The 14,030-nt window shown below is 40.1% G+C and overlaps 1 protein-coding gene and 1 non-coding gene across 2 annotated transcripts in view; both read left to right on the top strand.

Moving 5' to 3' along the window:
* Positions 1-14,030, top strand: part of CCAR1 (cell division cycle and apoptosis regulator 1) — a 35,705-nt gene that overhangs the window by 13,812 nt on the left and 7,863 nt on the right. Inside the window, exons 7-19 of the mRNA XM_015816663.1 lie at positions 256-370; positions 530-716; positions 2,286-2,415; positions 2,629-2,790; positions 3,535-3,760; positions 4,440-4,553; positions 5,198-5,364; positions 6,052-6,262; positions 7,084-7,167; positions 7,692-7,877; positions 9,693-9,884; positions 11,395-11,628; positions 11,954-12,065. Of these exons, the coding sequence (XP_015672149.1) occupies positions 256-370; positions 530-716; positions 2,286-2,415; positions 2,629-2,790; positions 3,535-3,760; positions 4,440-4,553; positions 5,198-5,364; positions 6,052-6,262; positions 7,084-7,167; positions 7,692-7,877; positions 9,693-9,884; positions 11,395-11,628; positions 11,954-12,065 (2,120 nt within the window). The remainder of the gene's footprint in view (positions 1-255; positions 371-529; positions 717-2,285; positions 2,416-2,628; positions 2,791-3,534; positions 3,761-4,439; positions 4,554-5,197; positions 5,365-6,051; positions 6,263-7,083; positions 7,168-7,691; positions 7,878-9,692; positions 9,885-11,394; positions 11,629-11,953; positions 12,066-14,030) is intronic.
* On the top strand, positions 4,930-4,992 carry LOC114922606. Its single transcript, XR_003810446.1, has one exon. It is a non-coding gene; the product is annotated as a small nucleolar RNA SNORD98 (small nucleolar RNA).

A 14,030-nucleotide genomic window follows, 5' to 3' on the forward strand; every position in this document is an offset into this window, starting at 1 on the left:
AAAAAAAAAAAAAAAAAAAAGGTTGAGAACCACTGCCTTAACTAATCCCATGTCTGTTTTTCTGAAACCTGTTCCACCCAGCAAATATACTTAGACTTTGTGGTTTAAGAATTAATTTCATCTGGAGCAGGGGTAGGCAACCTCGGCTCTTTTATGACTCATGGACTTCAACTCCCAGAATTCCTGAGTCAGCTATGCTGATCTGGAGAGAGTGCTGGCATAAAGCTAACATTGTGGCCTTCTTTAATTCTGCAGCGCTGTTAAAGGCAAGACTCCTCAAGTCGGAGACCGTGTTTTGGTAGAAGCCACGTATAATCCTAATATGCCTTTCAAATGGAACGCACAGCGAATTCAAACATTACCAAACCAGGTATAATAATCTCTTGCCTCGTTCATTCATTTTTTTGTGTGTGTTTTTTTCCCCAAATTTACATAGTCGCCCATTTGACAAAACCGACTTTCCAATCTACTGTTATTGGCACCTCAGAGGTGAAGCTGAGCCACATGACGTCCTTTTTTCCCTCACTAGAACCAAACTCAGACCCAGCCTTTACTCAAGACTCCTCCACCAGGGCTCCAACCCATCGCACAGCAGCCTGCGTTCAGTGTCCAGGCGCAGCCCCAGCCACTCCTGCAGGCGCAGATATCAGCTGCTTCTATCACACCTTTGCTTCAGGCGCAGCCACAGCCATTATTACAGCAGCCACAACAGAAAGGTATTCCCTGAAGCATGACTTGGGACTTTTGGCTAATATGAGGTATAATATGTTTTCATGCAGCTCAGGAGCATAAATGGGCCAGACATTATCATCTAGAGTTTTGTGTTTTGTCGTGAGAGGCTTGGACTGGCAAATTTCTCTACTGCCACCTGACTGGGAAGGAATCAGAAGTTTATTCTAAAGTTCTCACTCATCCGTTAGCAACGTCCCTGCACTATAAAGAAAAACAAATTGATTCCCTTCATGTGCATTTTTCAATGCAACACTTATGGGTGATGTACAGAATTCCAAACAATTCTCATATGAGGATCCAGATTGTTGAGGCAATATACTGACACTGTGAACCACTTAGAGAGTGCTGTAAAGCAGGGCTTTTCAACCTTTTCACCCATTGTACCACTTTTAGGATATGGCAACATCCGAGTACCACCTAGCAAGGTGTCAAAAACTTGATGACCAAAAAAAGGGGGGGGGGAAGTGATAAAGTACAGGTAGTCCTCGACTTACAACAGTTTGCTTAGTGACTGTTCGAAGTTACAATGGCACTGAAAAAAGTGCCCCCCAAGCCATAGCCGAGCAAAACACCTGCTTGCCCACCCGGTGGCGCTCTTCCTCCTGTCCGAGGTTTTCATTGTTGTGAGCATTTCTGTTGAGGATTGGCAGCGGGGGTGGGGTGGGGTGATGTTTGGTTTTTATTCCCCCCATCTGCTGGGTGGTTGCAGCAGGTTTTGGTCACTTCACATGACCCTGAGACACTGTGACCGTCATAAATATGAATCAGTTGCCAAGCATCTGAATGTAAATCACAAGACCCGGGAGATGCTGCAACATTCCAGCTGATTGGCGCTTCTTCTGGGCTCAGCGGAAGCTCCAGGATCAGCGCTGAGCTCCAGCTGGAGCCTGGCGCTTACCCTGGCGCTTCCACTGAGCCCTGGCAGCCCTGCAGCTCCAGCCATCTCGCACTCAGGCTTGTGCGGTGCTGCCACTGGTTCAGCTCATTCCCCTCCCCCGCTACTACTTTTCTAGGATGGTCGTGTACCACCTGCCAGGTGCCAATGTACCACAAGTGGTACCCGTACCACTGGTTGGAAAGCCCTGCTGTAAAGCACTGTGAAGCAGTATATAAGTCTTAAGTGCCATTGCTACATTAACTATTGCTGGATCCTAATGTTGGCATTCACAGCAAATCACAAGCCACAGAATAAGTGTGTTGTTCAATGTATCCAGTGGTGGGATTCAAATATGTGAACAAATGGTTCTCTGTGTGGATGCCGCTTCCAGAAGTCCGTTCTGGGCCTGGGCAACAAAAAAATTAGCTGCCGGTTCTGCCGAAGTGGTGCGAAGCGGCTGAATCCCACCACTGAATGAATCAATAAACCAGCTTCATCCCTGGTTTGTTAAATCTGACTTAATGAAGGCTTTGGTTTATTGGAAGGTATTTCTGGACCTTCCCTCCTTAAAAATACAGAAAGTAATTCAACAGATTTATTTTAATAATACAATATTATGAAAAGATTTTTTTAAAACTTGTGGTTTCTCTCCTCCCCCCCCCCCCCAAATAAAAAGCTGGTTTACTGCAGCCTCCTGTTCGAATAGTTTCACAGCCTCAACCAGCCCGAAGATTAGATCCACCACCTAGATTTTCAGGCCGGAATGACAGAGGAGACCCCATGGCAAACAGAAAAGATGACAGAAGGTGCGTTATAAAATTTCCGTTAATTTTCTCCCCTGGATAATTATTTAAAGTTGAGGTAAAAGCAATATTTTGATAAAAGGCAAATGAATAGAAATGTTATTTAAAGTTTATTGGCAATTCTTGCTGCTGGAATGATAGACTGCGTTTGGTGCATTCCTAATGCCCCAAAGACTAAAATAAAAAAATAAAATTGTATTTCATGTTTGTCTGAAGTCGTGAGAGAGAGCGTGAAAGGCGCAGGTCACGGGAAAGGTCACCCCAGAGAAAACGTTCTCGAGAGAGATCCCCCCGAAGGGAGAGAGAAAGATCCCCTCGGAGACCCCGGCGTGTTGTGCCTCGCTACACAGTCCAGTTTTCCAAGTTCTCATTAGATTGGTACGTAGCTTTAATGCATTTCATTTTTACTTTTATTTCTGGAAAGAACCCGAAGTATGGAATAGGTGAGGCTAAGAATTTTCATATTCATTGTAATCTAAAAAAAAACATCCTTTCCAGGCTTGCAGTTCTACTTACAGCCCCTAGAACAGCGGTTCTCAACCTATGGGTCGCGACCCCATTTGGGGTCGATCGACCATTTCACGGGGGTCGCCAAACAAGGCTGTCCGCCATTTTTTTCCCCTTTTCCGGCGGGTGCCTTACCTCCCTTGAGCTGGGCCAGCTGGTGGTCGGCCTGCTCCGTCTCTGCCGCTTGCCAGCTACGCCTTGGCCAGTGCAGGGGGCGGAACCACGCATGCGCGGCGCTCCCGGGCAGGGAAAGTCCTCGACCTACAACCGGTTGGGTAGTCCTCGACTTATGACCGGTTTAGTCCTTGACTTACGACCGGTTTAGTCCTCGACTTACGACCGGTTTAGTCCTCGACTTACAACCAGTTGGGGGTCGCGGCATTAAAAAGGTTGAGAACCACTGCCCTAGAATTCTAGCCAACTGTCCATGCTAATGAAGACTACACAAATAATAATAAAGTGCAGTCTGTCAAAACGTCTTAAAAATTACATTTTTCTCTAAAGCCAAACCAAAAACTGATAATGTTTATGCTCAGCTCCGTTTTTGGCGAGACTGAACTTTTATGTGCTTGGATGTCTTGACGTTTGTAAAATAAATATTCTTATCATTTAAAGCCTTAGTTGTGATATGATGGAACTGAGGCGGCGATACCAGAACTTGTATATTCCAAGTGACTTCTTTGATGCCCAGTTTACTTGGGTAGATGCCTTTCCCATGCCAAGACCATTTCAGCTGGGAAACTACTGCAATTTCTATGTAATGCAAAGAGAGGTCGACCCCCTGGATAAGAACACTGCTGTTCTGGACCCAGCAGATGCTGATCATCTTTACAGCGCAAAGGTGGGTGTGGCATCCCAGATGCCACGTTTTCTTCACAAATCCAGGGAGAGTTAGTTCTATCAGAAGCATTTATACCCTGTGTCCTTTATTTTTTAATAGAGGGCTCAGGAACCATAGCAGGTCTGGATTCAGCTTTTTTTTTTTTTCATGTCCGACCCTGAAATAAAGAGTAACTATCAGGATGATTATAAAAATAATCGTTTCAACATCACATAATTCATTAGAAAACAGGAGTGCAGTTATCAAATCATTTTTGTTCTGAGCACTTGATGTTTTATTTTCAGATTGATAGGAATACTCACTTGATTTTGTATTTGTTTATGGATTCTCTTAGTGTGAAACTTACCGTATATGTAGAATGTAAATGCTTTTAAGGTTGTTATTTGCATGGTTAAAGAGCACTGAATCAAAAATTAAGCATTAAGTAATAATGTTGAGTTTCTTAAATTAATCCCTTTAGAATATATACAGCGTGTAAATTTTTACTTTTCCGTATAGGACACTCAGGATTGTATCAGATTTTATCCATTTGCTGATGGGTTGGCATAAAAAAGCAAATCAGACCATTCCCCCTTTCACATCCCAAACATCTCTTTAATTATCTTTGAAGAGTCAGGTTTTGTACTACATTTTGTAGCATTGCTTATTTCACATGACACCTGTCTTGCTGTTCTAACAGGTGATGCTCATGGCTAGTCCAAGCATGGAAGATCTTTATCACAAATCATGTGCCCTTGCTGAAGATTCACAAGAAGTCCGGGATGGTTTTCAACACCCTGCTAGACTTATAAAGGTTAAAAGAAATTCTAGTAAAAACATTTTGTTACAAAGTCCTTATCCAAGTTGGGGGTGTGGCTTTAGTTTCCATCATTCCTCATCAGCCACCATGTTGAATATATGGTGGATGAGATGTTTAATTCCACTCGTGGACATAGAATTTCTGTGTTGACTTACCTGGGTGCATTTGAAACATGATTGCATTCTTGTGTCTTAAGTCCAGATTGCTGGTCAAGTTAGTATCTGCTTATTTTTACCTGTATAAAATCATTTCATATTTTCAAGCCTGTATTCTACACTAGCTTTCATAAAGTTATTTTACTATTGCCATCTGTTTCGTATGCAGTTTCTGTCCAATGGTGGAACCTGCACAGGGATCTTGCAAAACTAATGGGTAATGATGTTTAAACCTATTCCATTACTGAAATATATTGTGGAAAACAAAAGCTGAACTCATTTTTCTTTTGCAAGACTGCTGCTTTATTACAGGTCACAGACTCATCAAATATAAAATGAAACCAAATTATATTCACAAATCCAGTAATACTTGCTTATGCTGAGAAACTAACACTCATTTAGGATTTCAGTGCTGTTGTTTCACAGTTCAGAGATTTTTTTCTTCTTGTAGCTAAGTATTAATTAAGTAACTTTCTTATCTAGTTTTTAGTGGGTATGAAAGGGAAAGATGAAGCGATGGCTATTGGTGGACATTGGTCACCTTCACTGGATGGACCTGACCCAGAGAAAGACCCATCCGTGCTGATTAAAACTGCTATCCGGTGTTGCAGGGCCCTAACAGGAATTGATTTAAGTGTTTGCACACAATGGTAAGCATTGTATTCTTGAAATATTGTGGAGAACTTGAAGCATGCATAAGTTGAAATGATTTTATCAAAGCCAGCCTCTTCCTTCCTTTATCAGGATCCAGTAGTTATCCAGGTAAACTACTCAAGTTGCTGTCCTAGTTAACAATGCAAATGTGATTTTGGTGCCAAAAGGTTTGAAAAATGAGCTTTTGAAATCACGTATCTGTTGTGTGAATTTTGCAATGCCTGTATGTTAAAATATTTTTCATTTCACGCATAGCTGGAGGAGATCGTCAAGGAAACTTCATTTCATTATTCTCGTTGTTACAATTAGATGTTTGGGGTAGCCATATCTTCTCCTGTTGGATTTCCTAGTTGATGTTAACTCATCTGTCTATGCTTTGCAAGCAGTTGCACACCAAATTTAAAAGATAATTCCACTAAAGCTAAATTCCGTCCGGGGCTGTTCATTTTGATAATGTAGTAGCCGATGCGTTGTTTTTGGCAATTAATACACATTCTTGAGCAGGTGTCTTAAATTCTTCAAGCTTTCCAAAGAGAATATATGGCTTTCATTTTTTTTTTCTTTAAAAAAAAAAATTCAGGTCGCAGCAAAGTTTCTTTACTTGATGTGCTGCAGTGAACTAGGCTCTATAAAAAAATGTGTTCTAGAATTTTTTTTCCAACATGCTTCTTCCCTTGCAACAGGTACCGTTTTGCAGAGATTCGCTACCATCGCCCTGAGGAGACCCACAAGGGGCGTACGGTTCCAGCTCATGTGGAGACAGTGGTTTTATTTTTCCCGGATGTTTGGCATTGCCTTCCCACCCGCTCAGAGTGGGAAACCCTCTCCCGAGGATACAAGCAGCAGCTGATCGAGAAGCTTCAGGGTGAACGCAAGGAGGCTGATGGAGAACAGGCACTGAACGCTAATCCCTTTTTCTATTTCTGCTTCTCACAGGCGCAGGAACACAGGCACAAAATGCACATCACATGCTACACCGCAAACATACCCTAGAAGGAACATTAACCGGTAACAATGACTGGTAAACCAGCTTTTGGCAGAGTAGAATCCTTTTTTGTTTAATTTCAGCTAGTGTACTAACTTAAAAGTGTGTGCGGATGCAACAGGTGGAATTAAAACTCTGCATTGAATTCACAAATCTTTCACATCTTAGAATTAGTTGCTGAAATCTGGGACCAGTTGTTGAGTGAGAGTCAGTGTTAAGAATTGTGTAAAGCAAAAAAAATCCAAAAACCTTGAGTTTTCTCTCATACATTAGCCTTTAAATATATATATATATATAATGGTACTTGAAAATAGGCAAAATGTTGAAATCACATAGCCTTTTACGGCTGTTGGCATCTTGGTTTCTGTAAAAGGTCTAACGAAATGAGAATATTTTGGGTGGTTTGACATTTGGGGGAAATCACAGGCTGTGTGGTTAGTGGTGACCAAAAATGTCTGTGTATCCCTGGTGTTCGTTGTTTGTTGGTTTTTTTTATCACCCTTTTGTGTTTCACAGAGGAGTTTCTTATTGGCTGATGAGAGAGGCACTGTGATCATTATTAAAATAGCAGAATATGGTATGTGGCTTTGTTGAAATGGTAACTTTAGGAGAAGACTATCTGATGAAACAGTTGTGACCTTGCCCAGATCAGCTGCAGAATTTAAAAAAAGACGGATCTTTGTTTTAATACTTTCCTGAAGGAGGATGTTTTTCTTTGATCTTTTTTTAGGATGAAGAGGAAAAAGATGATGGGGAAGCTAAAGAAATATCTACTCCTACTCATTGGTCCAAACTTGATCCCAAAGCAATGAAGGTAAATGCAACAAAGACTAGATCCAGTATGTGGAATGAGATACCCCTCTCTTTTACTTCTCCTGAATTCAGAGCTCCAGAAGATCCAGAAGTGAAAGAGCTGAAGGGGGAAGATTAATCGGTTGTGCTGACAGATTCCTTTCTGACCATGGCAGGGTCATCATTGGATGCATCCCCAAATATTGACACAACTTAAAGAAAGGTTTCCCAACTTGGCAACTTTTAAGACATGTGGACTTCAACTCCTAGAATTCTGGGAGTTGGAGTCCACACATCTTAAAGTTGCCAAGGTTGGGAAGCCCCGATTTAAAGCATAATTCTTATTGAAGGATGATTTATTTTTTTGAAATGTTGGAAAATATATTTTGCCTTTTTTTTAGGGAGTATCTTAAATTCTATCGTGTTTTTTGTTTACTTGCTAAAATTTAATGTCATTATGTTTTAGAATGGATGAGGATATGTTCCTCAAGGTGCTTGATTGTATAAGCAGTACATAATTTATGTGTTTAAATTTAAATTAATCAGGTGAATGACCTACGCAAGGAGTTAGAAAGTCGGACTCTTAGCTCAAAGGGTCTGAAATCCCAGCTAATAGCCCGGCTAACAAAACAACTAAAAGTGGAGGAGCAAAAAGAGGAACAGAAAGAATTGGAGAAATCTGAAAAGGAGGACGAGGAAGAAGAAGAAAGGAAGTCTGAAGATGACAAAGAGGTGGACAGCTAGCAAATTAATGTTTATGTGCTGATTCATTATATGTTAAATCATAATTAAGTTGAATGCTTAAGTATATGAGAGAAGGACAAGGTTGTCAGAATCAGCATTCTTCCTGTCTTGCTTAGACTGAACTCTTAAAAATCACCAGAAACTGGGCTTAATTGTAGTGTGGATGTTCCTTTCTCATAGTTGGTTCCTGTTGGTAAAACTACCAGCCAGAAAAGTATTTGTTTCCATGTAAATATTTGTATTCCTTCAGCAAGGATGATGATAACATAAAAAGGAACTAAGTCATTTATGTTTACATTATGTAAATATAAATCACTGCATGATGGCGCAGTGGTTAGAGTGCAGTACTACAGGCTGACTCTGCCCAGTGCCAGGAAGTTTGATCCTGACCGCTCAAGATTGACTCAGCCTTCCATCCTTCTGAAGTCGGTGAAATGACCCAGATTGTTGGGAGTAATATGCTAACTCTAAACCGCTTAGAGCAGGGGTCCCCAACCCCCGGTCCGTGGACCAGTACTGGGCCGTGGCATGCCAACAACTGAGCCGCACAAACAAACAAAGCCCCATCCGCAGGATACAGGCAGCACACAAAACCACGCCCCCTGCGGTCTGCAGAAAAACCTCTCTCCACGGAACCGGTCCCTAGTGCCCAAACGGTTGGGGCCCTCTGGTTTAGAGAGTGCTGTAAAACGCTATGAAGCTATATGTAAATCTAGGGGTTAGTGCCATTGCTACATTTATATGAATCATACTTTTAAACATAATATATGTTAAAACGTTAAGGTTTTGTTGCTCGATTCCAAATAGTTTATGTTGTCTAGGAATGATCTCCGTAAACTCCAGTGAGCAAACCTACAACCACCTAAAAATATGCCAGAAATACAGCAGTGTGAAAATGTCAGAGCGGTGGCCCAAATTTGCTATAAAAATCAGAACAAAATTTAAAAATCTGCAAATCAACTAGCAACCTTCTGCCTCAGATTACCTCCCATCGGCCGGTACGCTCCCACAGAGTGGGTCTCCTGAGGGTGCCGTCAGCCAGACAGTGCCGGCTGGCGACCCCCAGGGGGAGGGCCTTCTCGGTGGGAGCTCCCACCCTCTGGAACGAACTACCCCCAGAGATCCGGGTGATCCCGGATCTCCCTTCCGCCGCGCCCTTAAGACATGGCTATTTCAACTAGCAGGACTGGCCTAAGGGGTAATTTTTAGTGGGGTTTTAAAAATAATTTTAAAATAACATAGGCCAATCTAATATTTCATTTTAATTACGTTTTTAATTGATTGTATTTTGGTATTTTTTGTATTTGTTTTTATCAGGCTGTTAGCCGCCCTGAGTCCGTAAGGAGAAGGGCGGGATAAAAATTCAATAAATAAAATAAATAAATAAATAAATAAATAAATAAATAAACCCTTTCCTAAAAGCTCACTCGTGCCGAACCATCTTGGCAGCCTTCCAAAAAGCCATTAGGAAAAGCCCCACATGTATCTCCAGAGGGACAGAATCCTACAGCCTTCAGGTTCACCCCAGAGAAGGCCTGACTCTGGGTCCACGTTCCCTCCAATCACTCTCGAAGACCCTAAGTCTCTACTCCAGGGACATGCTCAGAATGATCCTGGAGGAGCCCAGTATGTTGTCCCCTAGCACGACTAATTCAATGCCCAGATACTTGTGGCTAAATAAAGGTCTGAATTTACACGCAAGATTTATTTTATTGCTTACATTGCGTTGGCTATCCACACGGAGAATGCTGACATCAGAGAACGTGACACGTTTCCATTCGAATGGTTTTCTCCAATCTTTAGGAAGAAGAGAGGAAACGGCTAGAAGAAGTAGAACGTCAGCGTCGAGAGAGAAGATACGTTTTGCCTGATGAACCTGCAATCATTGTGCATCCTAACTGGGCAGCCAAAAGTGGGAAGTTTGACTGCAGTATCATGTCCCTTAGTGTTCTTCTGGATTACAGATTGGAAGATAACAAAGAGCATTCCTTTGAGGTAAACTCTTTTCCTCATTTTGGTATTTCAAGAAATCAGATGTTTTGAGTTCCGTCTGCTCCCATTACCTTGGAGGAATGCTTCTTTTGTAATCTAAAGATGGACTTTTTTTGAGTTTTATTTTTATTCTACAGCAGGGGTAGTCAACCTTGGCTCTTTTATGACTCGCGGACTTCAACTCCCAGAATTCCTGAGCCAGCATGGCTGGCTCAGGAATTCTGGGAGTTGAAGTCCGCGAGTCATAAAAGAGCCAAGGTTGACTTCCCCCTGTTCTACAGCTTTGTTTTCTAATGAGAGGGAGTGGCTGTTGCCAGATTTAGAAAAAAAAAAGGATTCTGCTAGGAGATTCAAATTTTGTGGTAACTGTGGTTCAATATTTGGTTAATTTTGACGATGCTGGTTTCTTTTAGAAGTAATACCGTGTTTCCCTGAAAATAATACCGGGTCTTTCTTTCTTTCTTTCTTTCTTTCTTTCTTTCTTTCTTTCTTTCTTTCTTTCTTTCTTTCTTTCTTTCTTTCTTTCTTTCTTTCTTATTTATTTATTTATTTATTTTGCCTCCAAAAGAAGCACCAGGTCTTATTTTGGGGGGGTGTCTTTTATACTCACCTCTGGCACCGACAGCCCCGCCCAGCCGATCCACTTCTTCTGACCGAAGGAGCAGCTTCATTCTGCAACTGCATTCCGGCCTGTATTTCACAGTCAGGCCTTTTCGGAAGGCCTCTGCAGCCGAATACCGAGCTATGGATTCGATCCATAGCTCAGTTCTCAGCTGCAGTGGCCTTTCCAGAAATGCAGGCCTGACTGAGAAATGCAGGCCTAGCTGCGGAAGACGCCTCAGAAGAAGTGGGCCGGCGAGGCCTGGCTGCAAGATAAGTGGGTGCAGGGCGCATGGGGCAGATCCACCCCACCCCACCCCTGCCCTAGCTTGCTTTTTTAGGGTGTGCCTCATCCCAAAACTAGGGCTTATTTTTGGAGTAGGGTTTATATTAGGCCCACCCCCAAAAAATCAAGCTAGGGCTTATTTTCAGGGTAGGCCTTACTTTCAGGGAAACAGGGTAGGTGGAACAGGTTGTCCACACCTTATAACTACAGTTGGGGCTGGCATTTTGATCGCTAAGCGATGCAATCATTAAGCATGTGAGCACACCTGGTTTTACAAACCTTTTACTGAAATCATTAGGCGCATAACAATTGTGTGGTTGTTAAGTGAATCAAGCTGTCATTAAGTAAACCCATCTTCTCAAATTGACTTTACTTGTCAGACGTCCGCTGGAAAGGTCACAAATCACAATCACCTGACTGCAAAATGTTGCAAAATTTTAAAGCAAGACAGTTGCCAAGCATCTGAATTGTGATCACGTGACAACGGAGGTGGTGTGACTGGCCAGAAGTCACTTTTTCTGAAGCCATCATAATTTGTTAAAAGAACAGTCGCAAAAGGAGTGCCTGTAATATTTTCATATAGATATATAAAAGTAATGACTAGTTCTTTCAATATTCTTCCTTCAGGTTTCATTATTTGCAGAACTTTTCAATGAAATGCTTCAGAGGGATTTTGGTGTACGAATCTACAAAGCGTTGTTGTCTCTTCCGGAGAAGGAAGATAAAAAAGACAAAAAGAACAAGAAAGATGAAAAAAAAGAGAAAAAGGAAGAGCGAGATGATGAAAATGATGATCCTAAGCCCAAGAGAAGAAAATCTGGAGATGATAAAGATAAAAAAGATGATAGAGATGACAAAAAGGTTGGTGTCGTTTTTCTGGGAAACAATTTGCCTCTTTTGTATGTGTTTACTTTTTTTTTATATATACACCTGTTACAAAACCAACTTAAGCTGATATTGACAGTAAGTATTTTCAGATTTTGTTTGGTAGGATTTCCCAAGTGAATTTCTTTCCCTTTTTCAGTGTTAAGTTTTAAAAGTAGTATATAAGAAAATGCCATTGTTGCTTTTTCGCTAAGATCTCGAGAGAGTTTTAAAACCTTATTTCCATGCCATTAACCAATCCATGGAGGTTTAAATAGTTTTGCCCAAACATGGATTGTATTAATGTGTTGTGCTTATTTAGAGGGAAGATAAAAGGAAAGATGATTCTAAGGACGATGATGAAATGGAAGACGACAATAACCAGGAAGAATATGATCCAATGGAAGCTGAAGATGCAGAAGATGAAGATGATGGTATGTTGAAGATATTTTGTTTTACGTGAAAAGGAAGCAGAAGTTCCAATCTTGTGGTATAGTTGCATGTAGTATGTGGGGAAAAATGCTTTAAAATTCCATTTATTCATTTAAGAACATTTATATGGCTGCCCAACTCACTCTCAGTGACTCTGGGCGACTTACAAACATAAAAATCTCATGTAAAAAAATAAAAAGTGATAAACCCCTTCTCTACTTTACTTAAACATTATTGAGTTAAAACAAAAAAGAACTGGTATATTTTGGTTTTTGCAAATGGTGTCAGCAGAACTTCCTTTTTTTTTCCTTTTGCAAGAGAAGAGTCCTTATCCAGTTGAGAGATATGTATATCTTTGGAGATACTTAACAATATACAAAGCATTAAAACAAAAACAGCCAAAAAGGAAATATATCACTATATACAGTCATGTGAAAAAGAAAAAAACACCCTCTTTGAATTTTATGGTTTTAAGCATCAGGACATAGTGAAAAATCCTCTGGTCCTTAGCAGTTCTTAAAAGTAGGTAAATACAACCTTAGAAGAACAACAGCACATAACATATTACACCATGTCATTCATTTTACAAAAAGAAAGCCAAAATGGAGAAGCTATGTGTGAAAAACTAAGTACACCGTATGATTCAATAGCTTGTAGAATCACTTTTTAGCAGCAATAACCTGAAGTAATTGCTTTCTGAGTGACTTTTTATCAGTCTCTCGCCTCGTTGTGGAGGAATTTTGGCCCACTCTTCTTTACAACATTGCTTCAGTTCATTGAGGTTTGTGGGAATGAATTTATGCACAGCTTTCCTGAAGGCCCCCACCGCAGCATTTCAGTTGGGAAGATTGGCAACTGTCTTGAAGGTTCTCCACTTGTGAATAATCTCCCTCAGGGTAGAATAATGGACTTTAAATAGTTGGAAATGGCCTCATAACCCTTCCCAGAATAATGGGCAGCAACAATTGCTTCTCTAAGGTCGTTGCTGGCTTCTCCATTTTGGGTTTCTCTTTATAATATAAATGATGACATGGTGTAATGTTCTTCTGAAGTTGTATTTACCTACTTTTAAGAACTACCAAAAACCAGATGATTTTTATTATGTCCCAATATGTAAAACCACAGAACCTGAGGAAGGTATACTTTCTTTTTTTTTTTAATAAAGTTTTATTGATTATTTTTTTTAACAGAATTCAATAGTACTCATTCAACAAAACATGTTGTCTGAGTATCTTATTCACTAATACAAATTAAATTCCTAATCCCTAAATCTTTTCTCTAACCATTGATAAAATAGGTCCCAAGTTTGAAAATATTCTGTCTCTTCTTTTTCTTTCAACCTTAAAGTAAGTCTGTCCATTTCCGCACAGTCTAGTATTTTTTTTAAATTATTTCTTCTTCTGGTGGTGTTTCTTCGCTCTTCCAATATTGTGCAAATATAATTCTTGCCGCTATTATCACATGTAAAATCAAGTATGTACTTTGCTTATCAAGTTTTTCTGGCATTATACCTAGTAAAAAAAATTCAGGTTTATAATCTATGTGTTTCTCTAACATTTTTTCTAACCAAGTGTGAATTTTTGTCCAATATCTCCTTGAGTATACTCAGCATGACTGTATATCAGTTTATATTCTTAAAGAAGGATAGAACCATTGTGAACTTCCTTGTTCATTATTTCTACCAAGAACAGCAGATGTAGCCAACTGTAATAAGAAAAACTATTTAATTTAATATATGCAAGAAATCATGACAATGATTAATTTTAAAATCTAACCTTAATTTTTGAATTCTGCTAAGCTCTTTTGCTACTGTATTAATTTTTTTAATCAAAGTAAATTCCCCCATATTTAAACATCACAGGTTCAATGATTTTTCATGTCTTCCTTTTGCATCTTTTAGTGCTGATGCTATTTGTTCAATAAACAAATATTAAGAAATGAATATATATATATATATATATATATAT

The sequence above is a fragment of the Protobothrops mucrosquamatus genome, unplaced genomic scaffold (genome assembly GCF_001527695.2).
Source record: "Protobothrops mucrosquamatus isolate PMUCROS unplaced genomic scaffold, P.Mucros_1.0 scaffold479, whole genome shotgun sequence".
Classification (NCBI taxonomy): domain Eukaryota; kingdom Metazoa; phylum Chordata; class Lepidosauria; order Squamata; family Viperidae; genus Protobothrops; species Protobothrops mucrosquamatus.